Raw genomic sequence first — 19183 nt, 5'->3', positions numbered from 1 at the left:
CAGTAGGCATCAGATGAGTGGTTTTGATTTGTCCAGTAAAACCGATAGGTTTAAGGTTTGTATTAAATATTCCAACAATTCACTGTAATTTACATTTACGCCATTTATCAGACTTATCCACTTTTCCAGAGCGCCTTACAATCAGTAGTTACAGGGACTGTCCCCCTGGAGACACTCAGGGTTAAGAGTCTTGGTCAGGGACACAATGGTAGTAAGTGGGGTTTGAACCTGGGACTTTGTGGTATTCTGGTTCATAGGCGAGTGTTACCCTGTAATGCCCTTAGGCTGGCATTCAAAACTGCTTTGTCCTTTCAAAAAAAATGCCTTTTAGTCTATGACTAGGCTTAATCCATGAAAGGGGTTTAATAAAAAAAGATAATTTTATTAATATCAATAACCTTTTTTTTTTTTTGCTGTGTTGATATTAGGGAAAATTATACGTTTTTATTTATTTATTTATTTATTTATTTTTAATCAAACTGAAGGTTTGTCAATGGATTACAAAAAGCAAAACCACTGCACTCGAACACTGACACTGAAATACAGAACTTGGAGTCCTAGTCTGAGGGACGTCCACTAATCTGTCGTCAGTGGTGACGGCACCAGCCAATCAGCATGCAGCCAGAGCCCAGTGTTTAATTGAAACCCAGTTCTCGTCTCGTCAGTACTATATGAGCTGTCCCCACACGTTTACATGCAGGCCTAGACGTGGGAAATCACTGCTTCTCTAAAGACAGGTTCTCACATGACGCCCATGCCTGAAGGTGCGGCCTGAGACGCTGCCCCCCCCCCCTCCCAAAAAAGCTGAAAAAGCTGATTTTACATCATATCTGCTCAACTCATCAAATGACCAAATATAGACAGAAACCTCCTCCCTCTCTCGTTCGGCTTTCCGCGTGGGTTTAACCATGAGGAAGCCAAGGGGCTGGACCACAAGTGCGAGCTAAGGAAGAAGAACAGGAAGAGGAGCCAGACGGAGCACCTTCATCTGCAGACCTCTCACCAAGTCAAGAAAAATCTCAGGCAAGGTAAATTTACCAATAAATCCGCGGCTCATCTTCTGCAAGTTTGAGGTTTCTCTCTTTCTTCAAGACTTCCTCCTCTCACATTCTCGAGGCTCGCGGGCGCTGCAAGTCTTACCTCGCTTCCTCCCCACAACATTTTTTACGCTCTCCTTGAACTTCCTCTCCTGTCTGCGCGGCTGCCGTTTCATTACAAGCTACGTTCCTCTGCAGGAGCCTACGGGTGTGGACCAGAGGGGTTCGTCACAGTTCCAACCTCATTTGTGTGAGTTTGAAGACCCCAGTCGCAGTCAGAACAGTTGGTGGAAATTCATGGGTGGAAGAAGATCTAGATTCATGCTTATTTTCGTGAGGGAAGTCATCTTTCGTACACGCCCCGGCCCTTTTTCCTGCCACACCCAGTCTTTGTGCAGACGTGTGTGTGTGTGTGAATACCTGTTCAGGGTGCGAGAGTGGCGGATTAGGGAAGAGGCAGGCTTGTGTTGAAACACTGGCTCTCTTCTGACTATGTTCAGGCCGCTCTGTGTGTGTGTGTGTGTGTGTGTGTGTGTGTGTGTGTGTTTTTTCTCTCTGTCTGGAGATGGATGGACGGGTGGAGGGGACAGGCGGACAGTAATTATCACAGTGGTGTTTAGCATTTGTCAGGAACCCGACTCCCCCCACCGGGCGTCCTCTCCACGGCCGCTCGTATTATCACCCCGGCTCTGGTTACTGCCGCATATAAGCTAACCGGGCCAGGTGAAGACACTCTCACACACACACACACACACACACACGCGCGGACGCAGGAATGGAGCAGGAGTCGGGTGCCGTGCCGGAGCTGCCGGAGGGGATCATGCAGTTAAGTGGACCGGGGGGGCGTTTTTCTCCCTGCCGTTGGCTTCCATCGTGGAAGCGGCCTTGTGATGATGGTGGCTTCTGTAATCGTACGCCCGGCAGGACGGCTTCTAGACCTCGTCCCGGGTCTCTGTTCAAATATTTAGTCCTGTCTGAACGGCTCTAGCCGTCCCACGGCACAAAAAAAAAGTGCTGGTGTGTAGTCAGTGGTGGTTATATGGCGGCGAGTCTACGAAAAGGAGACGGCGCTGCACCTGGGAATTTGTGCAGTTGGAGCTAAACGTGCATTTGGCTCCACTGCTCCACAGAGAGGAAGCGTCCGGGGCGTTTACAGCGTGCCACGGGCCACCTCCACAGCTCTGCGGCGAACCACCTTCCTCGGTTCCTCTTCTCTCTCTCGTTCTTCACCCCCATCCTGTTTGTTCAAGTTGGCTGGTCTGGTGTCACGATGAGGTTCTACTGACAGGTGCCAGTTGGGCAGCACGTTTGACAGTTTCACAGCCACTTAAACGCAAATTATATCGCGAGTCATGAATATTTCAGATATTTTTCAAATGGAATTAAGGCTCAGTGACTGGTTTCATTAATGCAACATATTTATACTGAAACGGTTGTATGGAAGGAATGAGAAACCATATGGGTAACCATGGAGACAAACTATGAGGAAACTATGCTGAGCTCAGGGAGTTTGTGGGGATAGCCCACAGGCCTGCGGAAGCTCTTAACGTGTCCTCCACGAGTTGCGAAATGTTTAACTGTGGGGCAGTCAGAGCTGAGCTTTTCACCTACTGTAGAGGCCACGCCCACGGGCACCACGGTGACGTGCCTCATTATCGCAGGGCTTCCTCGCGCCCGCTGATGCATCGTTTTTTCCCCAGGATGGTATTAAAGAGCAAAGGTCTTCTATACGCTTTCTGGAACTCCTCAGCCTGAGATTTATCCCTTTCACATAAACCAAACAGCCACAACATTAAAACCACCTGCTTAAGAATAGGGTCAGCTACAGGCCAGGATGTTAGCAGTGGTAACTTCCGATTATGGGTCCATTCCCTTACCCACTTGGCCCACACTGCCCTGCGTGATCAACAACAATGATGTAGAACCAAAAGGTTCCACCGCAGAACATTGTCCAGAACATCACACTGCCTCGTCCACCTTCACAAAGTGCACCTCTGTCCCACTTAAACAACCAGGCGTCCACATGATCTAAAAGTTCTGTGGTACTTCAGACTGATCACTGTAACTAGAGGAACAATGTCGTTCACTTCACCTGCCAGTGGCTTCAATGTTGTGGCGGTGTTCACCGTAATCGTGACGTGGTCCTGCACCTGACCCTGCGTATTTAATTATACCCTGCCTAAAATACAATGGGCACTCGGCTCCACCACCCACGGTACAGTCTTGTCAGTCACTCGGCTGTCACACGTGGATATGGTGGCACAATGACACAGCCCGTTTCAACAAAGAAGATCATGTGCATGTTGATAACTCTTCAATTATACAGCCAATACTTTGGGGCTGAAAGATTAGAGGTTGACCTTTTATAAATGAAATAATGGAAACAAATGACTTTATGTATTTTCATACAGGTGGGAAAAAAAAAAAATTTAATTCAAATTGATAGACGCATGCACTCTGAATAGAAATGTAAAGCTTGTGATGGGAGGAACAAGAACCGTATTTGTTTGCATAGAGTAGGCAACGGCAAACCTGCCAACGCAGCATTTTAGGCCAGACCACAGCGTGTCCTGTGCAAATTTCTGCCTGATGTCTGTGTCATTGTGGGGCTTTTTGCAACTGTAAATACATGAATACAAATATAAGCATATTATAATGTACTGCTACACTATTTGGACACACCCACTCATTTATGGGTCTTTTTTTATTATAAAACAAAACTGAAGGCAGAGAACTATGTAATAAACAAACAAAAAAGTTGGACAACGGGGACAGTTCCCTACAGTCCTGAAGGTTTATCATTCACTCGTGTTAATGAGCATCTCATGACACTACACTACATAGGACAGAACTCTAATACACTCCAGCACTTTTAATCACTTCTGGACTCAGTCCCACCAGAATTTTGCACAAATTTTCACTTTTCTTTCACTTTGCTCACCTTCACCGTACCTGTTACACATATTTTATTTTAAAAAAACATAAAATTGTAATATTTGGTTATGTTTGCAATAAATTGCAATACTGAGGTCTATAGCTGTTGCTAAAGCATTTCACTGAATATTATACCGTGTATGACTGTGTATGTGACAAATAAAATTTTAATTTGAATGAAGCGGCTTTTGATTACGACAATAGGGAAGCAAGCAGCCATGAAGGTAAAAAGAGTTGACTCTGGGGGGGAAAAACAGATTCAGCAAATATACTTCACTTTCTGCTACTAACAATACTAAATATGTGTCTTGGATTTCTTAATAATTGCTCCATCCAGAATTGCGTATTGTGTGTGTTGTCTACCTCCACCGGATTCACCGCTTTCCCCTTTTATTTGACCTTTCAGTAAAAAGTCCTCCGACTCTTTAGGGATTTTTTTTTTCCTTTGGTCTTTTTACACATTCACATCTCACAGTAATCCATCTTTTATTCCACCTCTCTGTCTCTGCAGAATGCTCCCCTTCCAGCCAGCACCGGGTCAGTTCGGCCCAGAGATCCGTGAACCCGGTCTGTGGTGCTGGCGGGTGGAAAAGATGAAGGCGGTGCCACTGAACTCATCCGAACAGGGCGCGTTCTTCAACGGAGACTCCTATCTGGTGCTGGAGAACCGGGGTGATCAGGGTGCAGACCTGCATATGTGGATTGGTGAGTGCTGCGGTGCATTGAAGTTCATTGTGAAAAACACGGTGACACAACGGAATGTGTCCTCTGCTTTTAACCATCACCCTTTGGTGAGCAGTGGGCAGCCATGACAGGCCCCCCCGGGGAGCAGCATATGTGGACGGTACCTTGCTCAGTGGCATCTCAGTGGCACCTTGTTGGTTTGGGATGTGAACCATCAACAATCCGATTACAGGCCCGCTTCCTTACCCACTTGGCAAACCACTGCTTGGGTGCCAAGTTCCGCTTATTCCATTTACCACTACATTTGAGGGGCAGTGTTGGCAAGGGGCAGTGGTGGCCTAGTGGTTAAGGAAGCGGCCCCGTAATCAGAAGGTTGCAGATCTGCCAAGGTGCCACTGAGGTGCCACTGAGCAAAGCACCGTCCCCACACACTGCTCCCCAGCGCCTGTCATGGCTGCCCACTGCTCACTCAGGGTGATGGGTTAAATGCAGAGGACGCATTTCACTGTGTGCACCATGTGCTGTGCTGCTGTGTATCACATGTGACAATCACTACACTTTACTTTACACTAGGCCTTTCTGGACACCAAATGTGTTCAGAGTTTTGCTATGCTTCAAACACATTGGCGCCATAATAACCAAAACCCTTCAAAGGGAAAAGAAAAGGTCTTTTTTTCACTCACTGAAGTACACAACTCCACATGTGTTCATTCATAGTCTTGATGCCTTCAGTGAAGGCAATCTACCAAAATAAAAACACATTGAATGAGAAGGTGTGTCCAAACTTTTGGACTGTACTGTACATGTAGCTTTATAGAGTGCTGCCTTATCAGTGATCAAGACTTTTGGACCAAATCAGGGTCTGTTGAGACCATCAGTGGTCATCGTTTGCTCATGTTGGTCATTGGTGTATGACCTTTTGGCTGAGTGTAAATATAAGCAGATGATGAAGTACAAGGTTTCTGAGGTTGGTTTCGTTGTGATGAGGTGTTAGAGGACTAACAAGTGGGCACAAATGTCCGCTTTCGTGGGGTGAAATGGAGAGAGACCAGGAGAACAGTAGAAACTATCTCTCGCTCTACTTATCCCTACTTCACTTACAAAGGCGCATGTGAACGCTCCACTAAACCCTCTGGCGCATGGACTGTGGACCGTGTCCAGAAGCTGGGCCGCAGCCCAGCCCAAAAGGGATGACCGTGTGTCACGAGGCATAAAGAAAAGCAAAAGCTGTCGACGACCTAGGCAGTGGATGGAGGGGGGTAAAGAAAGGGGAGAATCCCAGGGGAAAAAGGGGAAGGGCGGGTTTTGTGTAGACCCATTAAAGATTCAGGAGGGTTGTTACAGTGCTCAAATGTGCCTGTTGTTTCCATCGTGCATCCGGTACTTTGGTAACACTAAGCTGGTTTGTCAGTACCATTAAGCCATCTGCCGCATCCCAGAATTCTCAGTGATATGACTGACATGCCCCTTTCAGAGAGCCATTGTTTGATATGTACAGTTCCAAAGTCCAATGTCACCCATGCTGCTCTCATTTCCAACCACCTCCTTTGCCTCCTACAGTATCCCAGCAATATCCTAGTGCTAAGTGCTAAACAGGGGCCATTTTTTCCCATGCACGCTCATGAACATAACACGCCAACAAAAAGGGCAGATTGTTTCTCCTCTTTAACAAGCCCCATGCTTATCACCCAGCATTGGTTTGAAATCAGTGGTCAACATTAAACCGGACTGAGCCCAAATGTGGAGCCAATTATTACAAATCCGGCTTGTAACCCCCGATCTGGTAGTTTTTTTGATCGGCTATGAACCAGAAGACCCAGGTTCAAACCCCACTTACTACCATTGTGTCCCTGGCACTTAACCCTGAACACGTAATTCTAAGTGTCTGATTAATGCTGTAAATGGTCATGCCACGTATGGTTACTGGTCACACTGGTTGCTCAGCTAGTTTGACGAAGGCTTGTTTCATGGAAAACAAATTCTGGTTAACCAGCTAAACCATTTTGCTGTTTTTTTCACCGGGAAGAATGAATTGAATGTTGTTCTTATTACATGAGCTACAACTGGTCCTCCAAGTTTCTTCTCATGACTTCCCTTCCTCAGGTGAGAAGTCCTCTCGTGATGAGCAAGTGGCCTGTGCCATGTTGGCTACCCAGCTGGACAACTTCCTAAGCGGTGACCCTGTCCAGCACCGGCAGGTCCAGGGGTACGAGTCGCCAGAGTTCATGAAGCTGTTTCCCAGGGGAGTCACCTACAAGGTGAATATTTTTTTGAAGGCTTTAGCATCATTAACACTTCACAGCATCACAAAACACTTATTTTTTCCTAAATAAATAAAAGCCAAGGGCTGATTTGGTAAATCTCAACCACGGCCAAATAAATCCATTGATTAAATTTTCCTGAACGCCACCGTGTTGGCGAATCAGTTGCATTAAGTTGTCTGTATGGCCTTGAGTGATCCCTGCATGGTTCCACACCCACCCTCAAGTACTGATTCAATGCGTGCATAGTAAATAATTAATTCAATATTTTAAATGAATCACAGTCATTGGGCAGCGGCCTAGTGGGTAAGGAAACGGACCGTAATCAGAAGGTTGCTGGGTGATTGACAGAGGACTCATTTCGTTATGTTTCACAATGAGAATCACTTCACATGAGATCAACATGAGATCAACTATTCATATGATATTCAGTGACTGATCACCATTTCTTTGAGGACATTGGTCTATATATTGGTTATATCTTTGACAATGCGACTGTAAATGGGTTCCCATACAAACAGAACACTATTGGAGCCACATGACTGTGAAGAGCCCCATTATTCCTGCCATAAATAAAAAAACAGAAACCAGCCTGGGTCTTGATGTAATAGTTTTGGCCATGTTTGTATTGGTGAACATTTCTCGTTTCTCTTGAGTGTGTACATCGTTTTCCTCGTCTCCCCCTGTCACTCTCAGGAAGGGGGAGTCGAGTCTGGTTTCAGAAAAGCCCAATCAGGATCTGGTCCTGTTCAGAGGTTGTATCAGATCAAAGGCAAGCGCAACATTCGGGCCAAGGAGGTGGAGCTGAGCTGGGCCAGCTTCAACAAGGGAGACTGCTTCATCCTGGACCTGGGAGATGTAAGGAATTTCTGACTCACATACTGTATGGATCGTCAAATAAGGCATATTAAATAGAACACTGCATGCCTTCGTCCTAGAAAGGAAGCGCCATTTTTCAAGTGTTTCACAATCTTTCACCACTTCCTCTTGTGCTCACGTCTGCAGAACATAGTATCCTGGGTCGGCTCACAGGCCAACATTTTCGAGAAGCAGAAAGTGCGGGAGATCGCCACGCTCATCCGGGACACGGAGCGACACGGCAAGGCCCAGATCGCCAACATCGCCGAGGGAGAGGAGACGCCGGAGATGCTGCAGGTGCTTCTCCACTCAAACCCTGCTTATCATTGATGAGATATGATGCAGCATTTATGGCTGTCAGACCCCGACTGCAGCAGCTGCTAATCTCTGCTGCATGGACCATAGTCATTAGCAACAGTATTACTCAGTCAATAAAAAAGCCATTAATCTTGTGTCCTTTTTTGTGCCCGAGACGTTTCTACAGCTGCGTCGTAAACCCGTGCCACATTTGGTTGATTCACAGGTTCTGGGTCCAATGCCAGCGCTGAAAGAAAGCACCCCGGAGGACGACAGCCAAGCCGACGCCTCTAATACAGCTTCCCTCTATAAGGTACTTAATCACTGCAGTGCGGACACACACCGGATCACGATTCAGGTGGCAAAAATCCTGGTAAACATGAGACCGGATATTAACATTGGTTGTGAATCACACCCTCACATACAGAATCTGTGTAGAAATTAGCAGACGAGTTTGCACTGTGCAGGGCCACAGTCCCCTCCCCTCCAAATAATGACATATAATTTAAAGACAGACATGGTAATGTTATACCATGTTGTGACAGTGGAGGACGTAATGAAGACACTCGTGTTTCGCATACTCTGCTCTGTCTCTGTTTAGGTTTCGGACGCTACAGGGTCGATGAAACTCACCAAAGTGTCTGACAAAAATCCATTTGCCAAGGATCTCCTGGTGCGCGATGACTGCTTCATTCTCGACAATGGAGCCAATGGAAAGATCTTTGTCTGGAAAGGTGAGAGTGATGGATTTTTGTATGTATGTATGTATATTCCTGCTCAGACTCTTACATTTTGTAGCCATTTCTTACATTTCATTGTTCATGTTGGGGTGAAATAAGGTGATTTTGCAGTTAATTACTGCCTCACTCTGTTTATTTATAGGGAGTGGAGCCAATGCAGAAGAGAAAAGGGAAGCCCTGAAGATGGCCGATGACTTCATTCAGAAAATGAACTACCCCAAAATGAAAACTCAGGTGTGTATCAGACGTGACTTGGATTGAACACATACTGGTCATATGGGATTTTAGGAATTCTGTATTATGCAGAAATATGGCAACGTCAGCATTACTATGTATTTTCTAAATGCTTTATTTCTGTTTGAAGTGATTTGCAGTGCAATAGCCACAATGCTGCAATAGGCTGAACCTCTTCTTAGAGTTTGTCCCAGTATACCTATATTCCAGATTTGGTCCTTAAAAAAAAAAAAAAAAAAAACGAATATCCTCACAGGTCACCACAGTAACATACTCTTGGAAAAAGAGGGCTTTTTTAATCAATGTTATTATTAATATGTTAATTGGGGGAAAAAAGGTTTAATTTACTGTACGAGGTTGCATTCTGCACCTGTAGAAATGACTATAATGTTGTGATGTCCCTCGTGTTTCCTCCAGGTGGAGATTCTGCCCCAAGGCCGAGAGACTGTTATCTTCAAGCAGTTCTTTCAAAACTGGAACTGAAGCTCCACCCATTGCATACCCACATACATGTTGCGCTCAAAATCTAAAACTTACAGTTGACGATGCTTTTAAGTCTAGTGTTTTGTCATAATTGTATAGCTGTCTGCCTCTGAAAGGCGGTTTTCTGTACGTATGCGCTATGTGAAATGATGGATAACTTTTACACTGTCGTATGCAGAGCGACACAGTGCAGCGGCGGCGCATCTCACAGTTGGTGCAATTTCAAGCCAAGGTGATCCTATCATTGTAGAATTTTTTTTTTAAAGCATATTTTTGTTTAACTAAAATAAATAAATAAACCAACTCCTCTGTGTTTAATAACTTTTGTTTACAGTGGTAGTTATATGATAACAGATGATATCAGTTTTATAACTTTTGCAACGGAGATGAGCCCCTGTCACACGTTGGATGGCTAAAGTTCAGCTCCATCTGCTATCCTACATCCACCCACTATCTTTTTTTTTTTCAAGCAGTGGAGAGTGCACCAGGGTGAACACACACACACACACACACACACACACACACACACACACAGTGGTGGCATAACGGTTAAGGAAGCGGCCCCGTAATCAGAAGGTTCGAATCCCGAACAAATCACCGTCCCGACATACTGCTCCTCAGGCACCTGTCATGGCTGCCCAGTGCTCGCCAAGGGTGATGGGTTAAATACAGAGGACCCATTTCACCGTGTCACCGTGTGCTGTGCTGCAGTGTATCCCAATGACAATCACTTCCCTTCACACACACATCTCCATGGGCTGTTTGGAAACAAAAATCTAGGTGGACACCAGCCAGAGTCAGGGAGTTCCAGAGCAAAAACGGCTTGCTCTGATAACCTGGGCAGGTGCTGTTTGCTATGCAACCGTTCCTTATGTCCCATTGATCGCATGTTTCAAACATTATAAATCACCTTTAATTACATCAGCAAGAACCACAAACACATTGCGGGTGTAGTTGAACTGACTGTGTGTGTGTGTGTGTGTGTGTGTATATATATATATGTATATATAATACTGTTTATAATTGTCTTTTTTTTTTTTTATATTCAGTCACATGTACGGTAATAGTGCTCCAGGCCTAAATCTGGGAAAACATGGCTGCTGAAGATGCGACCGTAAGAGTCCAAGGTTTTTAGGTGAAGGTCTACGCAGATACGTGAGCGGTTGAGATAAACAGTTCTGGAAGGTGCTGCCTCATCTCTGTATTGGTTTTATTGGTGGGCTGTAGCTCCTCCCAGTTTCAAGTACTTGGCTCTGGTTGGAGTGCAGATCTGTCTGCATTTCCTGCAAACCTCTCCGAGCCCCAGGTTTTAATGGTTTCCCGCTCTCAACACATCTTACGAAATGGACTGCGTCTCTGCGTCTTTGAAGCAATTTCAAATTTCAAGGCAATATTGTAAAAAAAAACAAAACAAAAAAAAAACATTATTTATAGCTGTTATGTTTGACTGTAAAAATAGAATTCACATTCAATACCAGATAAATATTCTAATCCATTTTTTGTAGCTTGTTCTATAAAATATATTTTAATAAGATTTTAATAAGATTTACATTCCTGCATCCCTATACCACCCAGGTTTTGCATTAAAACATTTCATGAATCATTTTCATGAAAATATAAGCTTGCAGCACATGTACACCAACACTGAGCAATGCTTTGTGTTAAATTAGAGCAAAATCTTTTTTTTTTTTAAAGTAGAATCACTTTCAGATCTATTGCCATCCAACAAAAATGTATAAACAAGAGCGCACATGTGACATGTACATGTTTTTTATTACGTAATTCCAAGGATAGGTTTTACTGTTTACTGAATGATGATACATCTGAAGTCCACACCCAGTCTCTGGGCAGTAAATGACTTGCGCTCGTCATCATGACTGAATATTTCATGCTCCGTAGGCCAGGGAGTCTTCTGTCCGATCAAAAATAAACTGGGATAAGGGTCAGGAATGACCTCCCCCATGAGTAACAGTTTGAGTTGGGAAGAAAGTGTCACTGTGTAAAGCATTAGTGTAATACACAGGTAAAGGTCAAATATGAATCAGGATTTTGTCCTGACAAAATAAGGTGTCAGATTTGCAAGGTCTGTTTTAACATTTAAAGTAATGTACAAAGTGACACCATGTACGCGCCAAGCATTTAAGTAACTGTGAGAAGATGTTAGTACAGGGTCTGAGGTTTCACACGCACGCAATCACAGGTCAGATAGGATGGATTTTTCCGTCTGATCATTCCCCTGTCAGGTGTGTTGCCAGGGCAGCTGAACAATAGAGCAAAATGACCCCACCGCAATACCGTTAAAGGGCACCATAAATAAATCAGATGGTTTAATTTTTACAGACATAACAGAGTTATACATTTTGCAACAAAAAAATCTTACATTAACAGACATTTTTTTAATTATTATTATTATTATATGCTGTATTTCTTATTTTGAATGAAAATATTTTCTCACGTTTTCTTTATTTAATTGTTTATCATTTCATTTATATTTATAATTACATTTATATTTTATTAACCATTATTATTTGTGAAATAGTGTTTGCAAGAATGGTACTATAAAACAAATGTATTCTGTCCACACAATGTAATAAAAAAAAAAAAACCCTAACCCTAACTTAACATAGTACATATACTTCATGCTCTGGAAATTGCATGAAACTAGAGAAGCAAGAAGTTCCTCCAGTGCGTAAGGAGAAACCAGATAAAACCAGTAACAAGCATAGTGTAGCCTGATTTTTAACCGCAAACATTAAAACACATATTTCATTTTAAAGTGCTAATACATGCTAAATTTTTAGTTTTAAGTTTTTAAAAAATGTATTATTTCCCCATTTTTTATTAAACTAAAAGGCATACATGGTTAAATTGAAACCTTAAAGCTTAAGAATTTAGCTGAATATATATTTTATAAATATTTTTGCAATAAAAAAAGATTATATATTCCTATACCGGCAAAACACTGATTACACATATACATTGTTTAGCTTAATATATGTATTAAGCATAGAACATGTATGTAATAATGCAAATAAATTAATTATAATAAATTATTATTACAAATTATTATGATAAATTCAAAAGTAAGTTATAGAGATTATGTTGGTCTGCACTTCTAATGTCTGCAGTAAAGCTGTATTTGTAATTGTGAATAGGGTAATCAGACGTGCTCTTTTCTCCTTTTTGAGACCTGTAAGGGTTTTTGATCTGATTCATCGTGAGCATCCTACATGCCTATTCACTTCTGCCGGTGCTGCTGGATCGGTTTCCTGTCTACATCTGGTCTCCCCAGATGTAACCTCATGCATGTGGTCTTGTGGTGCTTTGGGGAGTAAAACAAAGCAGGGTGGCATCATCACCAACCCACCCAATCTGTGACTGCCAGTGTCCTCATTCGCAAAAATTCTTCATTGTGATAATAAAATATATTTTAAAAAATCATAATATTGGCCCCATTCACCACCATAAACAGCAATTCTGCTTCCCTGACGCCAAACTGTCCCGTTCTCCCTGCGTTTACAGGAAGAGGCGCATTATGGCATTCCCCACGCTTTTAAGAGTCCGAAGGTCACACACACCTCCATGTGATAAAAACTCCCGAGGAGCAGACTTTCCCGTCCAGTCCGATTCGGGATCTCTGTGACCAGTCACCCTCCCTGCAGACATCGGGTAGGATTTGTTTTTTCCGTTTATTTCTTTCAGAATGTTGGCACCAAACGCTGCCATTTTTGTACCTTTAACGTGGTAGTTGGCTTCGTAGTTTCTTTTCTCTCACGTCTCATTTAATAATGTTCTGATTACTTTTTTATGTTTGAAACGTACATTTTCAAATGAATACATTTTTAAATGTATTTATTTGTTGTTGTTTTTAAAAATGTATTTGCAGGAGTGCACATCTCAGATCAAGATGAAGGGCATTCTGAAAGACAAAACGCAGAGTATGTCACTGCCCGATTCATTTCATTGTTTCATTTGCTGCAAATGCTGCATCATCATGCGTCATCATGCATTTTTCCTTTAATCCAGCCACTGTTGTGTACAGAAAATGGGGGGGCAATAATATTAAGTGTCATCACTTGATGTGCATTTAAAAAGGCTGCAATCGCCATGGTTGATCTAATTAGCGGATAAGTAGAGCAGACATTATAATTAATTGTTAATATTTGATGTTAATATTTGGGGCGCAGAGGAGTTCAGTAGGTTTGCGTTAATTTTACGAACACATTTACATTCTTTGTTTAGCTGTACGTTTTGCTCTTGGTAGTAACTGGGATTTGAACCCATGGGTCAGCAGGCTAAAATGCTTCTTCTTCTAAACTGAAGGATTTTGACGATGTCTACGGCCACAGAATACGCCACGGGAAAATGTTGGTGTTTAGGTGCAATTTGGCCTTCACGAATGCTTCCGAGCAGAAGCTCCCTTCCCATCGGTGTTCCTTCTGCAGTGGAATATGACTGGCCCGCCCTGTTCCCGCAGGGATAAACCGCAGGCTGAATCTGGAGGGGGCAACCCAGAGCAACTCCATCGGGGCGGTTCGCTGGAACGTTCCAGAGGAAGACTTCAAGGCCCACAGTTCCGTTCCCAACAGCCCATTCAAGAACGTCGATACCTCGACCCGTTCTCAGGTACCCAGCTCACCATGGACTGATGCAAAAAAGGTTGAAGGACCCCCGTTGAACCTTCTAGAAGGTTTCATTTATCTGCGTGTCTCCTAGCAAAGGCAGCGTCAGCAGAGTCTGAAGGACCTTCGCAGCTTGGACGAGTGTGTCCAGTTCATCCATCACTGGAAGGAACAGGTGGCCCAGGTCTGCAAGGTAGGCCTTCCGCTCAACCGTGCATGTAAGGATGAAGAGCGCCATCTTAACCTCGGTGTTCCTGCTCAGAAAGGCTATTATGCTCGTTAGAACAGCCACTTCTGGATTTCGAACTGGTATTCTGCTCATGGCTGCCAGAAACAGCTCTGCATGACCCTGGGTCCCGGTGTAAAAGCAGTGCACAGAACTTCAACTTGCCTTCTGTTCTAAATAAAATAAAATTGACCTTTATTCTGTCACAGTTTTTCTAAAGTACCGAAAAGGATAGTCCATCCCAGGGCATCTGCAACATGGGCAAATGCTAAGGGCGCCATCCTTCCAGGGGAAAAAATCTTAAAACTAGTAGTTATTAATGTGTCTTAATATGAAAACCACATGAATTCAAGATTCAAGATTCAAGATTCAAAGAACTTTATTAATCCCAGAGGGAAATTGCTCTTGGTTATACAGTTGCTCAGAATAATCATATTAATTTATTAATTACTTAATTAATCTAACGGGAAGGAAGAAAAGTTAAAAAAATAAAAAAATGTAAAATGCACTGAGAAATAACAATAAATAGAGTAAAATAGCAAAGCCTAGTAAGTAGTTGTAGTATTAATCATAATTAAAAAAAAAAACGTAAAAATGTAAACGGTGTTCAGAACAGTTTTCTGACTTTTTTTAGTCAAACAGTTGGACAGCAAGCTTTTTAGATCACAAACCACTGTGAAAACACGGATACGGGAATGAGTGGTGGTGGTGGTGTGGGAAAGGGTGTGTGTGTGTGTGTGTGTGTGTGGGGGGGGGGGTTTAGCGTGAGAACCTTATCTGGCAAAGTGAGATAAGCAGATAAAGCCCATGGGTGACAATGTGGCAACTGAAGGACAGAGCAATTTGGATGATGGCCGAGATATCAAACAATTTAGATGACGCTGATGTCAAACTACAGGGAATCAGGACGAGGTGAAGATGTTTATTCCATGTTATTTCCTGCTTATAGCTGGACTTCAGTGCGTTAGTTGTTGCAGCACATGGTTTCCAACATGCACATTTGTTTGAAGTTTACTTCCTCGTGTGAAGATCTGGCTGACGTGAGTGGAGGGTGAGGGCGATGGACTACCTAGCCGATCATATAGACGCCCTTTATAGCTGCTGGGAAGCACCGTTTCTGCAGGCATGGGTGTTTGACCCCCCATAACATTTCATTAGAACCAGTAAAGCTTGTGTAGGAATGTTACTCGTGTCCCATAAACCTCACAGAGGCTCTGAGTAAACTCACGGCTACTGTACAGAGGGCCGCGGTTCTCCGATTTCAGAGCACGCCGCTGGTCTAAAGAAAGTTTCTGAGGAAACTTCTTCCAATAAAAACACATACAAAGACGTGTTTTACTGTCTACGAGCAGTTCTTCTTGTTTAGTGCATGTTGGATGGTGAGCAGGTCCTGATAAGGTGCTTGCTGACTAATGGCGTCAGATCGTTGACTGGATGAACCTTCCAGGGTTTTGGAAAATCGATACGCGTTGCCTGGGGCGACGTGTACGTCTCCCTGCTCTTTGACAGAGCAGATGATACACTTTATGGAGGCCAGAGGCGCGTTATCGCACTTTTACGACCCGCGCATTATCTGTCTGACCCCGTAATGCTGGATAGAGCCTCTGACCCCAGCGCACGTGCTCTTCTCAATATGCAGCCAGGGAAGGGTGGAGCAGAAGAGATGGGGCCTTTGGCATGGGGCACACGAGGACTGAAGGTCATTAACTTCCTTTACGAGGGGATAAAAGGTGCACTGTGAAGATAACAGGCCAGGCGTTTTAGGTTCGTTCTTCAGAGCATTATACTCTTCTTCGTTCTACCCGGAAAAGGTTTTTTAAAATTGAACAGAGTGCATAGTGATGCTGATGCCGGTGCACGTGTGTGTGTGTGTGTGTGTTTTAGAAAGGTAACATTGCAGGAGAAGTCACAAACAGACCCGGCCCATCTGAGGCTCAGAAGGTGGACCCTCGCACCGAGCGCAGTCTGGAGGAGAGCCGCAAGCTCATCCTGCAGTGGGCCAGCGAGCTCGACAGCGTGGAAATGGTGGGACTTCCTCTCTTCTAAACCACAAAGCTAGGTCAAACCGACAAAGACGATTTCAGTGGTCAAAACTCCTTCAGGGCTGTTGTACACTGAAATCACAGTGCAGGAAAAATTTATGTGGTTTTACCAAGTAACACACATTTACATTTAGAGCATTTATCAGACGGCCTTATCCAGAGCGACTTACAATCTGTAGTTACAGGGACAGTCCGCCTAAAGCAACTTAGGGTTAAGTGTCTTGCTCAGGGACACAATGGGATTTGAACCTGGGTCTTCTGGTTTATAGGCAAGTGTCTTACCCACTAGGCTACTACCACCCTAACACACTCACCTTATGAACCAGAAGAGCACCCCACTCACTACCATTGCCTGACAAAGACACTTGACCCAGAGTATCCCCCGGGGGACTGTCCCTGACACTACTGATTGTAAGTCTTTTTGAATGAGTGCGTCTGATAAGTAAAAATGTAAACGATACAATAGCAAAAACACAAACAACATTCTGACTATATGAAGGTATAAAGTCATCCGTGAAATTTTCTCCTGGTAGGCTGAAGTAGGCTTTGGTTCTAACCAACCCAGGAATTTAAAAAACGGGCAGATATTTTACACTTTATGTAGAACATTGGTTACTGTTATACGAGGGTGTATAAAATAAACCTCATTTAAATAACTCATAATAAAGGCCTCCTCATATACAGTTTATTCAGAAGGACACCTTCTCTTCCACTCTCAGTTGTCCAAAAACAGCTCGTGGATGAGAGAACGTTTTGAGCAGGGCCAGTCGGAGGCCAGGGAGTTCGAGGAGGACCAGAAAGAACTCCTTGAGCAGAGGGCTATGGAGTGGGCCAAGGAGATCCTGACTATTTCCGAGGTGAGCCAAGACCGAATTTTGCCGTAGAGTATTAAAAACAACGAAACTACTTATCCATCAATCTCTCTCTTTCTCTGTGTGTTCAGAACTGTGGCATGTTGGGAGAAGAGCTTGGCCAGACTCTGAGGCTCGTCGGTTTGAGGAAGAAGAGGCTGGTCAGCCTGATGCCCCTGCTGGAGTTCATCACCTGGTCTCTGCTCAAAGAGGACAGCAAGGTGAGGTGACCCGCATGCAACCATATCATTGCAACATCTTGCACACGGCCCCATAAACGGTGGGAGAGCTGCCAAAACAATTCAATAAAACCTCTTTCAGGTCATACTCCATCTCTTACATAAAAGCTCTGTAATACAATTGGGAAAAACAATCATGGTTGGGCCAAAGAATTGTGCCAATATCATTCAGATCATGCATGAATGTGTCTTGTTATGTGGTGGTGTTTTGTCAAATTTGAATATATTAGTATTCTAGAACGTTCTCTAGGGCATGTGACCTGCCTGTGGTGGGAAGTGACCTTGTAACCATGAGATTTACCAGGGAGCTCTGACTTTATAGCTGGCTGAAAAATATTGGCCTTGTTAAATCAAAACGAAAGTGTTAAACTTGCACGCACAGACACACAAAAACACAACCAACAAATGCCTTCGATTGCAAGTTCAAAGTTTAGTAAGTTATATAAAAGTTATATAAAAGAAATGCACCATGCAATTTGTGGCTCTTTATGGCTGTGATGAATTTTCCTGCCGTTTTACTAACCCTCATATGATTCGCTCTGAAATAAATGAAAAATGAATGAGAAGTAAATGAAAGTTTTTGTCGCTCAGGGCGTGATCCCGCAGCTGTGGCTCTCCGCTAAGCAGCGCACGTGGACAGCAGGTGAGGCTCCAGCCCTCTCTCTCCCACATCAATACAATTGAGGACGAAGGTGTTTGAAATGAACGTTCTTGTTTCTTCTCGTCTTTGTTCAGGCACTCTGAGGTACATCCCCAATTCAGGTAATCCTTTATAAGGCACACCAGCTTTGAATGTTTGCAGCGTGGACATTTTTAAGACGCGTGTGTGTGTCTCTTCTCTCCTCAGTGTGGAGCTGGATCTGCAACGCAGCCGGTGAGCATCTTCTCACATTCACTAACGCCACAAAATCAAAAGAGAACACGCTGACCCTGAGATGCTTTTCCCCCTCAGCCGACGTGACCCTTGACCCCATGACCAACCACCCGTGGCTGAACCTGTCCCAGGACCACAAGAAGGTGCAGGAGGGCATCAGTGAGGCCGAAGTGCCCTTCAGCCCCCAGCGTTTCGACAGCTGGCCCTGCGTGTTGGGCTGGGAGGGCTTCATAAGCGGACGCCACTACTGGGAGGTGGACCTGGCCAACAACGGCTACTGGAGGGTGGGAGTGACCACCGCCACGTCCCAGCGACATGGCCGCTTTCCCATGTGCCCTTCCAAAGGCTACTGGACCCTATGGAGGAGTACCCGGCAGTTCTACGCCTGCACACAGCCTGAGACGGCGCTACCACTCACCCTGGTACCCCGCAAGCTGGGCATCTACCTGGACTACGAGGAGGGCCAGATCTCCTTCTACAATGCCGAGAACAAATCACACATCTACACCTTCATGGGCCACTTCCGCGAAAAACTTTACCCCTTCTTCGCCCCCCTGGACGGACGCACTCTCATGACGCTCACCTCGCCCACCATGGCCACCGTGCTGTGAACCTGTGCAGGAACGAGGGGCCATTTTGCTGGGCAGGACCCACTGTGAGTTTAACGCGTTCTTCAAACCTCAACACAATACTAGACAAGAGTTCAAAAAATATTAATAAACAACTAAAAACAGCTGCACTCAAGGAAATCATATAAGTGCAATTTTAAAATAAATCCTAAAATGTTATATATTCTTAAAT

The 19183-nt window shown here is 44.2% G+C and overlaps 2 protein-coding genes across 3 annotated transcripts; both read left to right on the top strand.

Moving 5' to 3' along the window:
- Positions 1-888: 888 nt before the first annotated feature.
- On the top strand, positions 889-9832 carry capgb (capping protein (actin filament), gelsolin-like b). Of its 2 annotated transcripts, none has more exons than XM_028991704.1 (9): positions 889-1028; positions 4483-4676; positions 6759-6913; positions 7613-7774; positions 7922-8071; positions 8298-8384; positions 8673-8805; positions 8954-9045; positions 9463-9832. In XM_028991704.1, the coding sequence occupies exons 2-9, from the start codon at positions 4484-4486 to the stop codon at positions 9526-9528; spliced, it is 1038 nt and encodes a 345-aa protein (XP_028847537.1). In that variant the 5' UTR covers positions 889-1028; position 4483; the 3' UTR covers positions 9529-9832. The 2 variants fall into 2 exon arrangements, with proteins under 2 accessions (XP_028847537.1, XP_028847545.1); XM_028991712.1 differs by having other exon boundaries at positions 922-1023.
- A 3261-nt stretch (positions 9833-13093) lies between these two features.
- LOC114785387 (nuclear factor 7, ovary) lies at positions 13094-18993 on the top strand. The gene is made up of 11 exons (XM_028971640.1): positions 13094-13197; positions 13415-13466; positions 14006-14154; positions 14245-14343; positions 16261-16401; positions 17138-17275; positions 17362-17490; positions 18100-18151; positions 18244-18270; positions 18356-18382; positions 18461-18993. Exons 2-11 carry the CDS (start codon positions 13436-13438, stop codon positions 18991-18993), a joined length of 1326 nt encoding a protein of 441 aa, XP_028827473.1. The 5' UTR covers positions 13094-13197; positions 13415-13435.
- The last annotated feature ends 190 nt before the right edge of the window (positions 18994-19183 follow it).

This window comes from Denticeps clupeoides, chromosome 1 (assembly GCF_900700375.1).
Source record: "Denticeps clupeoides chromosome 1, fDenClu1.1, whole genome shotgun sequence".
NCBI classification, from domain to species: domain Eukaryota; kingdom Metazoa; phylum Chordata; class Actinopteri; order Clupeiformes; family Denticipitidae; genus Denticeps; species Denticeps clupeoides.
This window is presented reverse-complemented; position numbering and strand designations above follow the sequence as displayed.

Excerpts from the sequence above, each read along its gene's own strand:
- capgb (XM_028991704.1), top strand. The coding sequence starts at position 4,484 with ATGCTCCCCTTCCAGCCAGCACCGGGTCAGTTCGGCCCAGAGATCCGT. Across the intron at positions 7,775-7,921 it reads TCATCCTGGACCTGGGAGAT|AACATAGTATCCTGGGTCGG; the intron begins GTAAGGAATTTC and ends TCACGTCTGCAG. Across the intron at positions 9,046-9,462 it reads ACCCCAAAATGAAAACTCAG|GTGGAGATTCTGCCCCAAGG; the intron begins GTGTGTATCAGA and ends TGTTTCCTCCAG.
- LOC114785387 (XM_028971640.1), top strand. The coding sequence starts at position 13,436 with ATGAAGGGCATTCTGAAAGACAAAACGCAGA. Across the intron at positions 14,344-16,260 it reads AGGTGGCCCAGGTCTGCAAG|AAAGGTAACATTGCAGGAGA; the intron begins GTAGGCCTTCCG and ends TGTGTGTTTTAG. Across the intron at positions 18,152-18,243 it reads GCAGCGCACGTGGACAGCAG|GCACTCTGAGGTACATCCCC; the intron begins GTGAGGCTCCAG and ends GTCTTTGTTCAG.